At 48.2% G+C, this 19,677-nt stretch overlaps 1 protein-coding gene across 1 annotated transcript; it reads right to left on the reverse strand.

Annotated features, from left to right (window-relative positions):
* Positions 1-7,367: 7,367 nt before the first annotated feature.
* On the reverse strand, positions 7,368-14,549 carry KRT2 (keratin 2). Its single transcript, XM_077753680.1, has 9 exons — positions 13,923-14,549; positions 12,706-12,920; positions 12,298-12,358; positions 11,400-11,495; positions 10,598-10,762; positions 10,172-10,297; positions 9,156-9,376; positions 7,727-7,761; positions 7,368-7,630 (listed from the first exon to the last, which is right to left on the reverse strand). Exons 1-9 carry the CDS (start codon positions 14,547-14,549, stop codon positions 7,368-7,370), a joined length of 1,809 nt encoding a protein of 602 aa, XP_077609806.1.
* Between the last annotated feature and the right edge of the window lie 5,128 nt (positions 14,550-19,677).

The following is a 19,677-nucleotide window of genomic DNA, read 5'->3' on the forward strand; positions in this document are numbered from 1 at the left end:
TTAAGCGTCCGACTTTCGCTTAGGCCATGATCTCGCGGTTCATGGGTTCGAGCCCCGCGTCGGGCTCTGTGCTGACTGCCAGCTCAGAGCCTGGAGCCTGTTTCAGAGTCTGTGACTCCCTCTCTCTCTGACCCTCCCCTACTCACGCTGTCTCTCTCTCTCTCTCCTAGAAATAAATAAAACATTAAAAAAAAAAGAAAAATATGTGCAAAATATCATTCATATATATATGAATATATATATAAAGTCTCAACAATGGTTATTTCACGTAACAGCTGATTTAAAATTTTTTCACCTTTTATATTTCCAAGTTTGAAATAATGAGCAGATGTTATTTTTATAATACAAAGTATCAAGGCCTGTGGTGCTCCCAAGCCCTCTGCAGGGAAATGAAACAACCCTTCCTTTAGCAAATGCTCAGGCAGGCCAAGAACACTGGTCTCTTCTTTTCATCAATGGTAATTTTGAGGGCAGCCGCCCAAGGGCATCTTCTGGACTCAGGCTCCTCTCACTACCTGTCCCCCAGGCCAGGAAAATGCAGGCTACCACGCTGACCAGCGGCCCCATATCAGGCCCTTAATTCCCCTCTTCCCCCTGAATCTGCAGGCGTGACAGCAGTCACCTGGCACACGTGAGCATTCACACGTGCATGGGCAGGGCTCAGGGATCTCTCCCAGTTGGGCTTCCTCGCCAGACCCAGACTGAAAAGCTGAAATGTCTCCCCCACCCTCTAATCCTGTACCTTCCCTGCTCAGCCAGGCCCCGCCCATCGAACAAACAACCCTAATCTGATCACTGGGAGGAGATCCAGGCAAAGGAGGAAAACAGAGTGATGTATAATGGAAGCGACGTGGGATGTAAGATCTATACCTTTGGTTCTTCATTCCACCCCCATTATTTCCCAGTTTCATGTCTGTCGGCTTTTTGGCTTCAGTTTTGTCACTTGCCAAATGGGGTGATAATGACATTTGTCTTTCCTAGTTAACTAAGGTGTTACATAAACCATTCAAGAAAATGGATGGGGCACCTGGGTGGCTCTGTCAGTTGAGCATCCGACTTCAGCTCAGGTCATGATCTCACAGCCCATGAGTTCAAGCCCCATGTTGGGCTTTGTGCTGACAGCTTAGAACTTAGATCCAGCTTCAGATTCTGTGTCTCACACTCTCTCTCTGTCCCCACCCCCACCCCCCCTGCTCTCACTCTGTCTCTATCTCTCGAAAATGAATAAACATTTTCTAAAAAAAAATTTTTTAAAGATAAATGTTAAGTCCACGTCTTTCTCCAACACCAATAATAGTAGCAGCACCCCTAACACTTACTGCCTGATTATTGTGCTCCAGAGGTGCCGGAGGCTGGCTCCGGCAGATCCAGGGGTCCCTGAAGGATGGACGGTGTCGGCGAGAGAGAGAGTGAGAGAGCCCTGAGATTCTTTCTGATCACCAGGCAGGCATCTCTGTCCTGTCGGTTTTGGTGTCTTTATTTAAAGGTTCAACAACAATATGAGGTCAGAGAAAGGAATTATCCCAATCACAGTGAATTTACGACCAAGGAAATAACAGAATGCTCTTAGTGAAAAACAGGACAACACACAGGTCAAGTTGCACATAGACAAGCTAGGAACCACCCCATCCCGCTCTCAAGAGGACGAATGCTTCCGAACTGATACGCTTGTGGAAACTACCATGGGGGCTCAACATGTATCAGTCTTCGCATCCGGGTTTATGTTTTAACCACTCCCATCCATCCCCATCCCAGCCGCCAGCGTAAGGGAGGATGTTCACGGAACTCACGCCGTGAGGAAGGGACCGCCACACTCACCAGCCAGTAAGTTATGTTCTGCCCCCATCTGTACCCCAACCACAAACCAGGCTCTTCTGACATGGGACCAGACTCAATTGTAACTCTTGTTTTCTTAGCCTCCTTTATTGTCTTAGTCTTGGATCTGCAAGGCCCATAGAAAGAGCCCCCCCCGACAATGATCCATAGAGCCTCTATCCAAAATCTCCCCCATAAAGGCAGGAATATGCCTTTCCCCACGAGGCATCCGGGCTCAGAACATGGGTCTTACATGGAATGTTGTGAGGCCCGGTCAACACCAGCAGGCTCACCTCCAACATGAGCCAGCAGTAGCAGAAGGAGACACCAGTCCTCATCTCTCATGACAGGAGCTGCGCAAACACCNGCACAGAGGGTGGTAAACACTTTACAAAGGTAATTTCATCTAATCTTCACAGCAGCACTCTATGGTAGTTATTACCATTATCTTCAATTTTTATAAGTAGAAACTAAGGTTCAAAAGGTTAAGGGTTTTGCCAAATAATACAACTATTTAAGAGGCAGGGGCAAGATTTGACCAAGGCTGCCTGATTCCAGAACTCAACACATACATATTGAACGATTCAGATGTTGAACCCATAAAACCTGAGGAGGCGAGGGTTGGGAGCCCTACTAGGAGATGGTGCACTTAGACCACCAGCCCAGCCCAGGCCCACTGGATGTGAGAACTGGGAAAAAGGGGTTCTACAGTGGAGGGACTGGGCTTCCAGGCAGAGGCAGAACATGATTGCCCAACCCCTTCTGTTTTATCCTCTTCCTTCATTGGCAAGGTTGGGATTCTGACGGAAGTCATCTTTATTTGGAGAGTCATTTTCTTAAAACTCTTCTGGAGCACCCCAAGTCCATTTAACCCTGGATCAAGCTCTGTGGAAGGTCATGAGCTGGAGAAAACCGTCCTCCCAGACCTCAGGAAGTTTCCGGTCAAAATAGTCAAAGAGCCAGCTACAATGGGTACCCAAACTCTCTTCTGCTCCCAGCCTCTCCCTATGCACCTTAAAGCACCATCCTCTGGACCTCCCAGGTTGAAATCCCATCTCTGGTCCAGCCCTTTCCCTGGGGCTACTGGCTTCATCTCCCTTCAGACCCTGCACAGAATCCTGCATGTTCCTCATGTTCTACTACAATGGATATTTAGGAGAAAAAATAGATCTTCTTAGCTTTTTTTTTTAATTATGAAAGAAATGTATGCTTTGAGCAAACACTTGAACAATAGGACAAAGCATAAAGTACAGAATGAAAGTTAACCTCACTCTTCACTCCCTTTCACTCTCTCCTATGGCAGGGTGACTGCTAGCCCTTAGAGCACACTGTGAAAATCACACCCCTTCCTCCACACGGATGCAAAAATACTCAGCAAAATAGCAAACTGATCCTGTACTTTAAAAAGGTGAATACAGCATAATCAAGGGGAGTTAATTCCAGGAACACAAGATTGGTTTAACATCTGAAAATCAATCAGTGTAATTCACCATATTAAGAAAGAAGAGGAAAAATTATATGATCATTTGAAAAATTTCAAAAAGTACTTAGCAAAATTCAACTCTCATTCAAGATTAAAAAAAAAAACCCTACATTTAATATTATAGATAATGGTGAACAAATAAATGCTTCCCTATAAGATTGGGCACAAGGTAAAAATGTGTGCTTTGCTATTCTATTCAACATTAAACTGTTGTACTGAAGGTTCTAGCCATTGCAATGAAGCAAGATAAAGAAACAATACCAAACTACCTGAAAAAAAGGACACAAAATCATCTTTATTCATAGACAACATAACTGTGTTATGTGTTATCTAAAATCTTAAGGAATCTACAAAAAGCCACTAGAACTAATATATGAATTTAGCAAAGTCAGGGTCAATGTATTTTTTATTGTATATCTGTATACAAGCAACAAATAATAAATATAGAAGTTTAAATGTCATCTGCAATAGCATAAAAACATGAAATACTTGGGGATAAATGTAACAAAATATGTGTAAGACCCATACCCTGAAAACCACAAATCATTGCTGAGGAAAATTGAAGAAAATATATTAATCATGTGTTTTATTATGTTTCAACATCTGCAGGCTGAGAGCCTGTTTTCCTGGGCTTGGCCCAGAGCAAGTCTTTCATGTGCAAACCAACCAGTCCTGAGTCCATACCTTCTACTATGACCTTATCAAACTCTCACATCCCTGAGCCAACATTTCCTTGCCCTAAATCATCCCAGGGCCAGATACCAGGGAGAGAGAGACCACCATGATGCCCCAAAGCCCACAGGAGTCCTTCAAACTAGCAAGTCCTAAACTGTTTAATCTGCCCTGCTTTGCCTTCCACATGGAAACTGCGATCCCATGGCCTTGACTTTCCCTTCATTCCTTTCTGCCTCCTGACTGACACCGGTGATTTCCCCTGTGACCCTATGTGGCCTGCAGTGACTCCGCCTCTGAGACCTGGGAGTATAATAGACCTCTTCCTTCCAAGCTCCAGTCTTGACACCTCCCTGCCTAGTGGGAGGGAGGCCAGCTCAACAGCACAGATGTGACTCTTTTCTCCTGAGCTAGAGAGATAGGCAGAGATCATCTCATTTTATCTCCTTGGAAGGAGAAACGACTAATCCAATATTGCATAGCAATTCCCCCCAAGGTGAAGATCAGCATTTAAGTCTCCCAACTCTTGGTAACAGGCCTTCCCTCCTCAGAGCAAGTAGGAGCATCAGTGTCCCGCTCAAGCGAGCTTTCTGGAACAGGTGAGCTGTCCAAGCACTGTTGTTTGAGCGGACAGGAAAGAAAGAGTGCGGCAAAGGGGCAAAACAAGGAAAGAGGTTCACCTAAATTGATATGAGGACTCATGGGTAGAGAAAGGGAGGGAACCACAGGAGGTAGGGTGTCCTAAATTTTCTGCCACATCATCAGGATGTAAATATTTAGCCCAGTTCCCTATGGAAATAGAGCTCATAAAACCCTCTGCCAGCGCCCATCTCCGTTTTGAAGCCCAGAACCTGACAAGTCAGCTACCAGACCTGATGGAAGGCAGTTAGAGGCCCTGGTAAGAGGGGTGTGACGCAGATTCTAGACCCTCCTAGACACTAGACTCTCCTAGATTCTCTTTTCCTGTGACACTTAGGAGGAAAGGAGAATCTGTCCCCCAAAGCTGGTCCCTCATTCCATTACCTGCTTAGAGCCAGACCTCTTTCAGGCTTCAGACCTGTGTCCCTCTGAGCTCATCTATATGGCTCATTTTGCTGTTGGAGTCCAAACGAAAGTCACCTGTGTCTGAGCAGATCTGAAAAGAAGGGCCGCATCTCAGGTAGAGTAGAAGTGAGGAGAGGGAGCCATAGGAAGGGTCGGAAACCCAGAGCACCAGTAATCTGAGCAATTAAGGTAGTTGGGAATAAAAGCTGCCACCTTACCTGCCTCCTCTCCTTTCCCCTCTGAAAGTTATCAGAACAGCTCACCATTCCCCAAGTCTTTAGACAGTACATGAACTGGGAAGCAGAGGCCAAGTTTCTATGCCCGCTCTGGACTTAATCTGTTTCCTTATCTAAATTGAGAGTGCAGAATCACGGATGTTAAAGCTCCTTTCCAGCCCTAAATGCATGGGACACTAGATGCTGTCTGGGGCCATGTTCATGTCTGCATAATAAATACACCCTAAAACAGCCACGCCCCTCACATTGCTCCTTCCTGCCAGGCACGCCCACCTCCACAGACCACTCCCAGGGGAGCTCTCAAAGTCCTTCTCCAAGCAGCACATCAGCCCTGACTGGTCATCCTCACGTATTATCACCTTGCCCCCATCAGCCTTCAGAACTCTTCCAGTCTTGAACCGTCAAACCTGGGACCAGCTGGTCTGGGATCAGGAAAAGCCATCTATTCTCTATGAATGCCTCCGCTACGTTGCTCAAAGCCATCTCAACAGCCTCTAGGGATGCAGAAGAGTCTCACAAACTCAACTTAAGCCTCACCAAGGCCTTGGAGCTAACCTTAAATGTTAAATGAAACGTTTTCGAGCTAACGTTAAATGAAAGAGAAAAGAATTCCCCCAGGATTTTTTTTTTAATCTGAGTTATTTTAAGCCACATCTGCTGCATCTGAATTACCCACACACATATCCCAACCTGATCCAGTCAAATCCACCAATGCCCACTTTGGCCGCCCTGGCTAGTCTAATACCAACCCCAAAAGCCCAGCCCTTCCTGAGTTCCCAGGAAGCTCTAGTCAGATGACAAAGCCTTTGTGGGGAAGAGGCTGAAATCCTCTTCACTACCACAGGAGAAGGCTGCCCTGACTGCGGTGTCCAGGGCAAGGGGATCCCAGAGGGCTGTTGCCTGGGGAGGAAGAAAAGGACCCATTATCTGCTGAATGTGTTAGAGAACTTCTCTGACGGTAGTGGAGAAATGTTCTGTGAAAAATGGCAATTTTTTGTTCTGGAGATCACTTTATAGTGCTCCAGAGACTTCCCCAGATCCTCTCCTTCAGCCTTTGTTGAGAACTCCTGCTGGGGACTTAGGGCTGGGTACTGGGTATGTAGAGCGCCTGGTGACCTAGGTTGAGCTAAGGAAATACTAATTCTGCCTTCAGTTCAGAGCTGCACAGACTGGATGGAACTCAGGGTGGAGGTCAGTTACTTTGCCCCGAGGAGAAAGGACCTCAGCTCGGAGCTCTTGTCAGAAGGGAGGTTGGGGGGAAGAGGGGGAACATCTGTGGGAAAATGCTCCTTAAGAAGAGTGGCTTTTTCTGGGAAAGAGAACTTTCCACAAATCCCCCTGTCACCTTCCTAGCACTAACCCAGTCCCCAGATCTGGCAAATTCTTTTCTAAGAACATCACAGCCACCCCCTGGCTCCAGGGCCAGCCCCTCTAGTCTCTGTTCTTCAAAGACTTCCAGAAAAAACAACAACAACAAAAACCAAAAAACCACCCTTGGCTTCTCCCAGCCACGCTGCCTCAGGGCAACATGTCCCTACTCCAGAAAGCTTCTCTTTTATCATTTCCCAATCTCTCCATTTTCTGGTGTCTTAAATTAGACAGCGGTGAGTAATAGCTCCTGGCTACCCATTTCTGCCAAGGCTCAGCATTAAACACACATCACATGTTATAAATTGCAGGTGAAGTTTATTGTGCAGACACCAAGACCACAGAACATTCAATGCAGAGCCAACAAGATGGGCTATATACACAGAAATATGCTTCCCCTGGGGGCGGGGCCAGGAGAAAGACAGAAAGGCTTTGAGATGGGGCCCTCGACAGAGTAGTCCCCAGGAGGTGGACCACGGAATGGGCCAATGCAAGGAGGGGCCGGGAAAGGGGGCGTGGCTGGAAAGTACAAGCCTGGGCAATGCAGAGTCTTCCCTAGGGGACAGACCGTGGCACGGGCTCCAACTAACTGGTTGGGAGAGAAGATATTTCAAAAACTGTAAGTGGGCATCCCTTTCCCCCAAAATGCCACCAGGGGTGGAGGACAAGGTTTGACTTGCTGCCAGTGGGACGTATAGAGGCAAGCTTCTGCATTCTAAAGCAGCAGAATCAAGAGGGGAGCTCCATCCTTATCTGAAAGAGAAGGTCACGCTAGAACCGTAACCTTCACCTGAGCCAGATCCACCCTTTTCAGAGCTGGAGCCCCCTCTGGAGCCCCCCCCAGAGCCATAGCCCCCTCCACTGCCCCCTCTGGAGCTTGATCCTCTGCCCCCAGAGCTGTAACTGCCACTTCCAGAGCTGTATCCTCCTCCTCCAGAACCGGATCCTCTACCTCCAGAGCCAAAGCCACCCCTGGATGTCATGCTTGAAGACACGGTGCTGCTTGTCACAGCTGCAGGGAGAGACGATAGCCCCGTGGAGATCCTGAGTGCCCCGGCATCCTCCCCACCGACACCACCCACGGGGCAGGAACATCTCCACTACTTACACACAGTCACGTTGCTACTGAGGTCTCCGGACATCCTGTGAGAAAGAGAAAAAGTAGCTCATGGTGGAGCCCTAGGGGTCTGTAGATGTGTTGTTCTACAGCCCCCACCTGCAGACGTGCACCCCGACAGTCAGCCACCAGGGCGTCCAGGGCCCGCCCTCTTCTGTGCGGCCGGATCACGGAGATGTGAGGCCCCACATTTCCACACAGCATAATTCATCTCAATTTTTTTGCTCTGATAAAAATGATCAGAAAGCAAATTCCCAGGGCGCCTGGGTGGCTCAGTCTGATAAGAGTCCGACCTCGGCTCAGGTCATGATCTCACGGCTCGTGAGTTCAAGCCCTGTGTTGGGCTCTGTGCTGACGGCTCAGAGCCTGGAGCCTGCTTCGGATGCTGTGTGTGTCTCTCTCTGCCCCTCCCTCACTCTCTCTTATTCTTACTCTCTCTCTCAAAAATAAATAAACATTTAAAAAATTTTTTTTTGAAGAAAGCAAATTCTCTTCTGATTTGCAACCCATGTTTCTATTTAAATCCATTTGAGGGAGTTTGCTATTCAGAATCCAAACCACTCTAGAAATTTTGGAATGAGGTTGCACTGTGAACATTCAATTCTGAAAGAACTGTAACTCTGTACAGCCTCCCTCTGCTCCCCTCCTGCCTCGCCCTCCTCTGCTTTATCTGAAATCTGTCCCACTTCTTGCAAGCACGGCCTCAAAGACAGGTACAGAGCAAAGTGACTCCTTCCCCGTCACACTGACTTGCTGGTGGCCTGGGGCAGCTTGTCCCCTTCTAGGTGCTTCAGCCAGATGAAATCACTGGGGATGCCTTTGATACTGACAGAGGGCTCAGACAGCTATCTTCAAACAGAGGAAGGAAAAGTTCCCTTTGGCGAGTTAGCAAAGGGCTCAGTTTGTCCCTCCAGAAATCTGCAAAGAGCGGGTCTGGCACCTGCTGCCCCGGGGTGAGGGGTGGGGGCGGGGGGCCAGTCATGCCTCAGCCAGTCAGCATGTTCCAGCACGTGATCCCCCTGTTCTGGGTCACAAGGTGGAGGCAGAAGAGGCCGTGCACCCTGCAGATCCATAAACAAATGTTTCATACTCTCTAAGACTAATGTGATTTCACCGCATTTTATTTCCTCTTTCAGAAAAGACCCAGATTAATTTATTCTTTAATCTAATTTGATTGACTTTAACTTAATTTGATTTCATTTAATCTGACTTGTTAGTCATTCCCTATTGATAAAGCTACAACTGTACATTAATGCTCTGGGTCCTGATCGGCTGCTTGGGGAGCACAGTGACTTCAGCTCTCAGCAGCCCTGCTCCAACTCCACCCCCCCCTGCTTTCCCTGCCTTTTTCTCCACCCTGGTTCTAGGAGAGAGGGGAGAGTGAATCATGTGACTGTTCTACTTTCTCAGTGCCCCTCACCTGCACTCCTCGCCCTCCAGCAGCTTGCGGTAGGTGGCGATCTCCACGTCCAGGGCCAGCTTCACGTTCATCAGCTCCTGGTAGTCCCTCAGCAGCCGGGCCAGGTCCTCCTTGGCCTGTTGCAGGGCGTCCTCCAGGTCAGAGAGCTTGCTCTGAGCATCTTTGAGGGCGTGCTCTCCCTTCTGCTCTGCATCTGCAATGGCTTCTTGCACACTCTTACACTGGGAGAGAAAGAGAAAAGGTGTCTGTTAGTCTGGAGAGGGGAGTCTGCCTGGCAGAGGGGGTGGGGAGCAGATGTGTTTGGGGTGTGAGAAGCCAGACTCAAAGCCCTGGAAGTGTTGGGTCCCCCCTGGAGTTAATGCAAGTCTCAAACCAGGACCTCAGACTTGCTGCCATCTCTGGGGCATCGCCTTCCATGGCCTCTGACTGGACCCTGATGCGTTCCCCATAGCGACCCTTACCTCACAGCACAGGGCCAGAGGCCTTGTCCCAGTCTATAGTCACAAATGAATGTGAACCAACCGATGTGCACAGCTTCACAGAACTCCTGCTGCCTCTGGGGTCCCCTCTCTGCCCCACATTATCTCTCCCAAGCTACCATCCATCCCCCGGCCAGCTCCCTGCCGAGGCCACTGCCCCACCGCCTCGCCACCCGACCACTGGCCAGTGCCGAGCACGGAGGGCAGGCTCTGCCTGCAACCCCCACCCCCCACTGGCCAGATGACCCCTTGCCTTATTTGTTTTCACTCCCTTCCGCTCGCAGAGGCAATCCAAAAGCGAGCACAATTCTTTCCCTGCACTAATCCTTACTTGGGAATGTCTCTTAGACCACCGTAAAAATTGTTAGAAGCCTTAAATTATGTTACACTCCAGGTGTTTGAGATCAACATATGCTAAATTCAAATTCCTCAGTTTCTCCTCTCTCTCTCTCACACACACACACCCACACATGACCTCCCACCCACCGGAGCCTCACTCGACCCCTGGAGCCACACAGCCCTCGGGGCCATGCCCACCTGCTTCTTCACTTGGGCGATCTCCCCTTGCAGCCTCTGGATCATGCGGTTCAGCTCGCTGATCTCCATCTTGACCTCCTTCAGGCTGTCTCCGTGTTTCCCTGCAGTAACCTGGAGCTCCTCGTACTGTATGGAAAGAGGGCAGTGGCGGCTTGAAGGAAGGTTGGCCTGAGCCAAGGTAGGTCTGATGCAGGCTGGATCAACCATGCTGCATTCGAGGGAGGTGGCGGACCATCTCACATCCCCTAAAGGACTTGGTGCCATTGTCAGTTGAGGGCAGTTATGGCACTATGGACACTTGCTTGGGAACAATGCCCAACTTCCATTAGACAAAATCACCAGTGATCTCACTGGACACCTTCCGGCCGGGCTGAAGCCCAGCTTGTTACACAGAACTTAGGCTCTCTGTGCTCTCCTTGTACTTGCCTTGCTGTGGTACAGCTCCTCAGCCTCCGCCTTGCTCCTCTGGGCGATCTCCTCGTACTGGGCACGGACCTCAGAGATGATGCTGTCCAGGTCCAGGCTACGGTTGTTGTCCATGGACAGGATGACTTTGGTGTCGGTGACACTCTGCTGCATCTGGGACAGCTCCTGCAACACACAGGAAGGTCTGGCCATGGCTTCCCTGCCCACAGCCATTCCCTTCCCCGGTGTTGGGGACATACAGGTTCTCAGACTAAGCTGGGTGGGATACACTGGGCGGGATTAAAACAAAATAACCACCAATCCCAGGCTTCTGCCAAGGGTGTCCAGAGAATTATGGGAGAGGAGCCTGCATTTCTGAGCCTCCTAGTTTATAGCCTTCATCATTTATGCAGTTTTGTTAAGTTTGATGCCTCCACAAAGAAGCCTGTGGATGACAAATGTCTTAAAATTTACTTCCTGTTTCAGAAGATAGGTGTGCACGTGGGCAGGGAGGGAAGGCCTGCTGCATTTTGATCTCTGAAGTACATTAGACATGGGGATGAGGATAGGACAGGTTTCTTCCTAAGGGGAGCTGGACATTTGAGGACTGGAGGGAGGGAAGTTGTCTCTGTGCTTCCTGAGCCTTCCTTCTTGTGACATCAGAGAAGAAAGTTCATCTCTTCCAAGACCTGCACCACAGAAACCCCCTGATGGCCTGCAGTGACGGCAGGTTGAAGTCAGCCGGTCCACAGACCCCACTCATCCCGCCTTTGCACCAGTTGGGAAGGACTTCTTTGAAAAGAAGTGTGGGAAGCCTCCTTACCGCATCATAAAGGAATTTAATGAACTCGAGTTCCTGAGTCAGCACATCCGTCTTGGCCTGCAGCTCCACCTTGATCATGTAGACATTGTCCACATCCTGCAGAAAACGTAAGGGGTTTCCTGGTGAAACTCATGCACTGCTCAGTGTGCGGGCCCCTCTCTCTTTCTCTCTCTCTCTCTGACCCTCTCTTCCAACAAGTTCCTGTTGACCGCTCTCCGGCGAGCCTCATCTCCACGGGACCTCATTTAGTCTGGAGTCCACAATGCATCCCTACTGGGGGCTCCATGCCCTCGTTCACTGCTCTAGTTCCCCAAGGCCATCAGAGCCTTAGTGGGACAAGCTTAGTCAACCACTCTCTCCCTCCTGCTTTGCTTGGGACACTGTGTGTTTCCATTGTGGGGAAAATGGCCTCCGTAGCTTTTAACAGTCCTCAAGTCTCCCATCCTGTCTGTCGACCCTGCCTCTCCTGAATTTCTCTGGATTTTATACCAAAGCTTCTTCAGGATCTAGGCTGAGAAGCCACACGTCTGCCTTCTAGCTCAACTTTGTCAGCACAACCAACAACATCTGTAAGCAGGCATTCTAAGAGAAGTCTATCCCTTCCTCAGCTCTTTAGAAGAAAACTAAAGGACTTTCTTGTGTTTTCATCTTGCACGGCCCAATATAGGCTTTCAGTAGGTCATTGATAGAAACGTTCTAGCACATCTGCACAGTAGCTCCAGAAGCCTGAGCTGCAGGGACACTTTTGATTTCAAGAGAACCGGCCACGGACACACTTCACCACTTTCCCTGGTTATGGCTGTTTTCACTCAGAGTTGTTCCCCAGCCTGTGTGCTTGGACCCAGTGGGCTTCCAAAGCCCCCTCATTCCCACCCTGCCATGACATTCTCTTGCTCACCTTTTTAAGTGTCACAAAATCATTCTCAGCAGCTGTGCGCTTGTTGATTTCATCCTCATACCTGTGGGGACCCGAGGACATGGCTGTTAGATTAGTTCTAGTTTGTTTACTTTTTTCTTTTCCTTTTCCTCCTGGATCCACTCCCAAATTCCCCATTCTCTGGGAATATTCAGCACTCTTTTAACTATCTAAATTGTAACTATGATGTCCCAAATAAGGATGCCTTTCTATAAATTAACTCACAAACATGTGAAAAAACCATGATTGCTAAAGCCCTAAATGTCTTCCTCACAAATAATCAACAGATGAATCATCACCACAACCGCAGTGAGGAGATGCATGGCCTCCTGGGAGAATGACTGGATGGCTATGATCAATATTTATATCCATTCGGTGTTTGCCACCTACTTCTTCTTAAAATCCTCAACAAGATCCTGCATGTTGTTCAGTTCTGAATCTTGTGATGTTCTTTCTGCAGAGAGCGTATCCACATATTTCTTCAGTTTGGCAATGTACATTTGAAAGATGGGCTCCAGGTCGGTGGTACGTGTGCTGACGTCCATTTGCTGTAGCAGCTCCCATTTGGTCCGCAGTACCTGGTTCTGCTGCTCCAGGAACCGCACCTACAGGGTCACCAGAAAGGGAGTACATGAGGTCTGGATCGCCCTTCCCACCAGCAGGCCACACTCACCAGAGTCAGTTCTGATCCTGCCTCGGGACATAGAAAGGTCTCCACAGCTTTGTGCTCACAAGCCGGATGCGGGATCCAGCTTGAACTCCCTGCCTCCACACTTGGAAGATTCTACAGAATGTTACATTCCCAATGTTACATCTGCATGCTTTCCATGCAGAGAACTCTTTTTTTAACTCCAACCGCCCACTATTTTGTGTGGGGCCGCTCCAAAGACTCCAGGCCATTTCCCTCTCCGATCCTAGTTGAATTCCAGGCAAAAGTCCCTTAATGTCCTGGGCAAACTAAAAATAGGCATCCACTGGCATTGATCCTAAAGGTGCTGAGTGTGAGAGCACCGAAGGGCAGGGCTCCTCGGTCTGATTTTTACAAGCCTCATAAATTTCTTAGGCAAGTTCAATTGCCCTTGAAATAGGACAAAACCCTGTAATGCTCAAAAATGACACCAATAAACACTTTATGGGTCACAAAACTGAGAATGTTTCTCTTAAAGGCAGGAATCTCATTCATCCCCAGGCAGATATTTCAGGTTCAGCTTCCCAGAATTCAATAGACTAATAGCCTCCTGGGAAGGAAAGACTATCTCAGAAGATGTGTTACCAATTCCTTCCAAAACCTGCTGCGACGCGGCCTGAACTTCTCCGTCCATTTTACTTGCTTATATCGGTGTTTCCATGATTTTCAGAATTTTCCATAAATATTGCTTATTTTGGCTGAAACCATAAAGCCAAAGGCATCAATAATTCCTAACTGCGGACTATCTCAGAAGACGTAGCCCATGAAGCCAGCACGTTGCCCATTTGGGAAATAAGCCAGGCTACTTTGACTACACCGGTGACTCCTCTAAGAAATAAATCTGTACTGTTGGCTTGTCAGGTAGCAGTGGACGTAGGACATCCTGAGCTTCAGAAGGAGCCAGCTTCTCATGACTCACCTTGTCGATGAAAGAGGCAAATTTGTTGTTGAGGGTTTTGATCTGCTCCCGCTCCTGAGACTTCACGTTCTGGATCTCTGGGTCAACTTTCACGTTGAGAGGCTGCAGGAGGCTCTGGTTGATGGAGACTTCGTGGATGCCTCCACCAGGGAATCCTCCAGGCCCCATGCCACCAGGACCCCCAAAGCCTCCAAAGCCACCGCCACCTCCAAAGCGGCCTCCGCCAAAGCCGCCTCCACCGAAGCCGCCTCCACCGAAACCACCTCCACCGAAACCACCTCCTCCAAAGCCGCTGCCGCCACCAAAGCCGCTGCCGCCACCAAAGCCGCTGCCACCTCCAAAGCCACCTCCTCTGCCACCAAATACACCACCGGAGCCGAAGCCTCCACCTCCTCCAGCCACACTAATGGAGATGCTCTTGGTGCCTCCAAGGCCAACAAGGCTCCGACTGCCAAAGCCGCCTCTGCCCAAGCCCCCTCCGCCACCGCCATGGCGGCTCAAGCAGGAGAAGCCAGTGCCCGATCTCCGGCTCCCACTGGAGACCACGGCTGAGCCACTGCTGAAGCCCCGGAATCCTCCTCCTCCTCCTCCTCCTCTTCGAGATTTGCACGAGATCTGACAACTCATGATGCCTTTGCCCAGCGAGGAAAAGTGAAGGTTCTGAGACGAGTGAAGGCTGGAGACGCTGCACTGTGACTTGGGAGACTGTCAGGGTCCCCTTTTATACCTGCCAAGTAGGTGTTGATGTGCATGGGCGTGGGCAGACTGATGCATGGGTTTGGTCTGCCTCGAAGCTACGCCAGGTTACTGATTATCAAGCTAATAGCCATTAAAAATCTACTAATCAGCTCCATCCCAAAACTTGCTTCGCCTGCAAACCTCTCCTGTTTATCTGGGCATCTGTCATGCAATTCAATTTTTGTGAAATCATCAAAAGAGGAGATCAGGATATGGGTTTCTCAATCTGAAAAGAGACTTTCTGCAAAATGCTGTTCCCTGCTCTGGACCAACCCAAGGGAGGGCAGCTGCCACCGGGCCTGTGCAGGCTTGTCACCCAGAGAGGCTGATGAAAGAGGCAACAGGGTTTAGAGACTGAAGGGGCCCCTTGATAGCAGCCTTCGAGTCCTCGCTTTTCCCTCTGCTCCAGGAAGAGTTTCAACCAGTGCTTTTGTAGAGTACAAATGGAACATGGAGAAGTATCCATATTCTTATAGAAAGAAGTCAGTCAAGGGTGTGTCTAAAGAGTTGTTGTTTTTGACTCTTTCCTATGCCACACCAAGAATGCACAAGAGCCAGGCACTGAAGAGAGGACAGTTTTCTTTCCTGTAACCAGAAGTCCTCATGGCCACCAACTCTGTCATTTCTCGACACAAAAACCCAGAAGTTGAGGGGCTTATGGAAAGCGTCTCTTTTCCTGGGTCTGTCTGACTCTGGGCACCCAACAAAAGGTTGCAGTCAAAAGCTTTACATAGCTCCAAGGTCCAACTGTATTTTCATTTAACCAGTTGGTAACCACGTATTGTCAGTTGATTCTGCTGGGCAGCCCAGAAGCCCAACACCTCAATGAGCACCAGGGATGGATGAATATCAGAAAGCCCATCAAGCCACCAAATGCACGGAGCATCCACTCCTAAACTCAGTCACAGTCCTTCCTTTGCCTGTGTGGCCAGACACATGAGTACTGGAATTGAACGTCCATCTGGATTTGAGTCCCAGTTCGTGATTTCCTGGCTCTGTGAATTATACGATGTGGCTCTGTACTCTTAGCTAGCAAATGGAAAATTCACACCAGGTGTTCTGAAGTTAGGTATCACTATTGTTTTGGGTGAAGCAAAGATATCTCCACTTATCTTGTGCTAAGACGATGCATTCCACCTAGGCCCCATGAGCCACAGAACTAGGATTTCCCAGGTCCCAACACAAGTTTTGAGTTTAAGTCTCAGTGTCATTGTACTTTAGTTCAATGATACTGGATAATTCATAATCATCAAGCCTCAGTTTCCTCATTTATAAAAAGAATTATTTGTCTGTTGTAAAAACAGAACAGGTCATATACACATGTGCTAAACGCAGTTCCTAGTTAATATCAGAAACTCAAGAAGTATTATTTCCCTTCTCACATCCCCTCCACCCAAATCTCCAATCCTGTGTCTTCACTACACGGCCAGAGTGAGAAATGAGGGTGAGGAACAGGGAGCTGGCTCTTCATGATACTTGACATGCAGTAAGAGAGTACTGAAGGAAGCAAAACCATGCATCTCCTTGATCCCCCCCGCCCCCGCCCAATCTGGCTTATATAATCATAATCATGCAAATAAGTCCTAAGGCTAAAAGCTTTGGAGAGAGCCCCAAACCCAAGTCACATGCGTCATTATGTATGGATATCTGAGCAACACCATGACCATGCCCAGACCATGACCAGGCCATGCCAGCTTCAGGAGCAGCTTGATCCATCTGTGAAGGAAAGGGGTGAACATTTATGGAGCATCTGTTAGGCTGGTGCCGGGCACATAATCTGCATGTTTCGCTGCTCCATGGCTCTGCTTTCACATCGAGTCTTCCTTCCCATTCTCTCCACTTTCTAGACTCATCTGAAAGTCAAGTGTAAGAGTCGCCCTCTTCTCTTGAGATGTGGAGGGCAGAATTAATGCAACTTAAATGTTATGTAACATCTTATTTCCATATCTTTACCTTTTGCATAATCTCCACGTGCTTAAATATTGTATAACATTTTATTTCCATATTTTTAAACTTCACTTCAACATGCTTGTCAAGACAACATGTTCCGCATTCTTTAAGGGAATGAAATGGGAGTTAAGACTCAGTTCTAGCCATGATTTTTGCCGCTGACCTCCACTGTGGTCCTCAATTTCTTCACCTATAAAATGGGGACATTGGGGCACCTCGGTAGCTTGTCAGTTAAGCATCTGAAATCTTGATTTCAGCTTAGGTCATGATCTCATGGTTCATGACTTTGAGCTCCGTGATGGGCTCCATGCTGTCAGCAAGTCATACCTGCTTGGGATTCTCTCTCTCTTTCTGTCTCTCTGCTTCCCCTGCTTGTATTTACACACACACTCTCACTCTCTCTTTCTCTCTAAATAAATAAATAAATAAGCAAACAAACAAACATTAAAAAAAAATAAAATGGGAACATTTACGCTGGATCCCCACTGTCCCATAAGGATATTGACCTGCTGGTGTCATGGGTCTCTGATAACAGAACAGGGTTCCTATAGGACAAAATCCTTCTTTCAACAAGCTTCCAGCAAGCCCAGACCCCTAAATGTTTTTCCTTGCCACATTTCAAAAGCATCTAACTTGGCCAAAAGAGGAGAAAAACAAGCCCCATGTGAAGCAAACTGTTCAGCCAGTGAGACATACATATAGATGCTGACTTCAGATTCTCCTGGTAGAAATGAATTCCCCCGCCCCACACTCCCTTGGCAGCGTGTGTACCTCCCTCCCAGCCTTTCATGGTCCTCCTTGTGTTGTAATGAGCCATGTCCCTGGACCCCTGCAAGGTAGAGCCAGGCTCACATTTATCTTTACCCCAAACCCCCAACCCGTCAGCATAGGGCAGTCACTCAGAGAATAAGCCTAGGATCCAAAAATCATTTTAGGGTTTGGAATTGCCAGTCTTCTCTGACATGGGAATGTGATACTAGCAGTGTTTGAGTTTTCACTGCCTTCCATGCACCTGTTCCCTAAAGATCCCACCTGGACCTTGTCTCACGTTTCTGACTCACCTCCATCAGGGAGGGGCTTCCCTCCACAGGCCAACCAGGTTAGTCTCCCCTTCCAAGGACTCAAAGCATCCCTGAACAAAGCTGCCAAAACCAAGTGTTTGGATTTCAAAAACAAAAACACAACAATCAAACAACAAACCCTCCTCTTCCGGCTCCTGCTGCTGAGTTCAAGGTGCTCTAGGGGCTAACAGCCATACGGAGTTCAATAACATCAAGTTCAGGAAACATACAGGTCAGAAAGAAACCGTCTACAGGCCAGCCTGCAGCTGCAACGGATACCTCATCCGCATCCCCTTCCTGGCTGCTAAGCCGGGCACACTCCATCAAGAGTGCATAGATGCTTCTCCAAAGAGCTCTCTGGTGGCTCCCAGGCCCAAGGGAAGGTAGGACCGAAGGCTTACAGCAGGCTCCCAACATGAGCCGCCGCTTGCTCAGTATCCTTCCCCCCCTCCCCCACCCAGGGCCCTTCATTGTCAATGATTATCTTAACACTGTTCACTCAGTCTCTAGTCCCAGGGCCATCCATTGCAGCACAGGAGCCCATCTTTCTTACCCGATGGGTCCGGTTTCTTTTTGCTTTTTGACTCTTTCTTTTTTTTTTTTTTAACCACGAACACTACAGCTATTGATTCTAAGGTGTCCTAGATAAACTGGTCATCACTGAGAAGCAGGACTGGTGAACACCCAGGCACCCACAACACCCCACTGTACAGACTCCATTTTGGAATGCAGAGTCTCTGCAACATACTATGTAATCGGCATATCGGGAGATCGGGGTGTGCCCTCTGCTCAGAAACAGCACAGACCCCAGAAACAGAAGCGGGGTGAGGGCAGGAACACTGCCCAGGACACAGCAGGGCCTTGACACATGTTGGTTGAACCAATGAAGCAATCCAGCAATCAAGAAATGAAGCCTCCAGCGCCGTGCCTGACACACAACAGACTCTCAACAATGTCACCTCCTTTCTCACTGCTGTTGCTATAGATATCACATAGGGTTCTAATTTTCCAATTGAGATTTTTTTTTAATTTTTTAAAAATATTTACTTATTTTTGAAAGAGAGAATGCATGTGGAAGAGGGGCAGAGAGAGAGGGAGACACAGAATCTGAAGCAGGCTCCAGGCTCTGAGCTGTCAGCACAGAGCCCAACGTGGGGCTCGAGCCCACAAACCATGAGATCATGACCTGAGCTGAAGTTGGACGCTTAATGGACTAAGCCACCCAGGCATCCTTCAAACTCTTCTTTAAAAACCTTTCAAACCTTGGGTTGCCTGGGTGGCCCAGTCAGTTGAGCTTCTGACTCAATCTCAGGGTTGTGAATTCAGGCCCCTCGTTGGACTCTGCACTAGGCATGAAGCCTACTTAAAAAAAAAAAAAAAAGAAAAGAAAAGAAAATGAAATCACTGCTAATGAAACAGTAAATGTTTAATAGGACTAGTATCATCATTCTTTCTGGATGCATTACATTCATGACATGAATTATATTTTATGAGCCAGAAGCACTCTCCATAGCATGTCAGATGTTTAAAGCCAGCATATTTGTTTCTATTTAGCAGTACTTTTATAAAGGAAGCTTTGTGATAAACTGGGAAGAGCATATTTAGTCATAAAGGTCGAGTCTCCCTGCCAGAAAGTAACTGTGTGACCTTGGCATGTCACCCCTCTTGCCAGGCTTACCCTTCCTGTGGACTGAGGGGCTTGGAAGCCAACAGGAATGGGAAGAATGTTGGAGGTGGAGTCAGGGGATCTACATCACCTTTGCAGCCCTGTGACAGACTGACTCTAGAACCTAAGGGTGGCCCTCAGCCTTTTTAGCCTTGGTTTTCTCATCTGCAAAATGGAGGCATTGAAAAACAGGCCTGGAACTTNATGCGGAAATTAATTTGACAATAAACTATTTGTAAAAAAATAATAAAAAATATATAAAAATAAAAAAATAAAAAATAAATAAAAAAAAGAAAAACAGGCCTGGAAAAATCTTTTCAGTTCAGAAGTCAGCTCGTGC

The sequence above is a fragment of the Crocuta crocuta genome, unplaced genomic scaffold (genome assembly GCF_008692635.1).
Source record: "Crocuta crocuta isolate KB4526 unplaced genomic scaffold, BGI_CrCroc_1.0 scaffold30, whole genome shotgun sequence".
Taxonomy (NCBI): domain Eukaryota; kingdom Metazoa; phylum Chordata; class Mammalia; order Carnivora; family Hyaenidae; genus Crocuta; species Crocuta crocuta.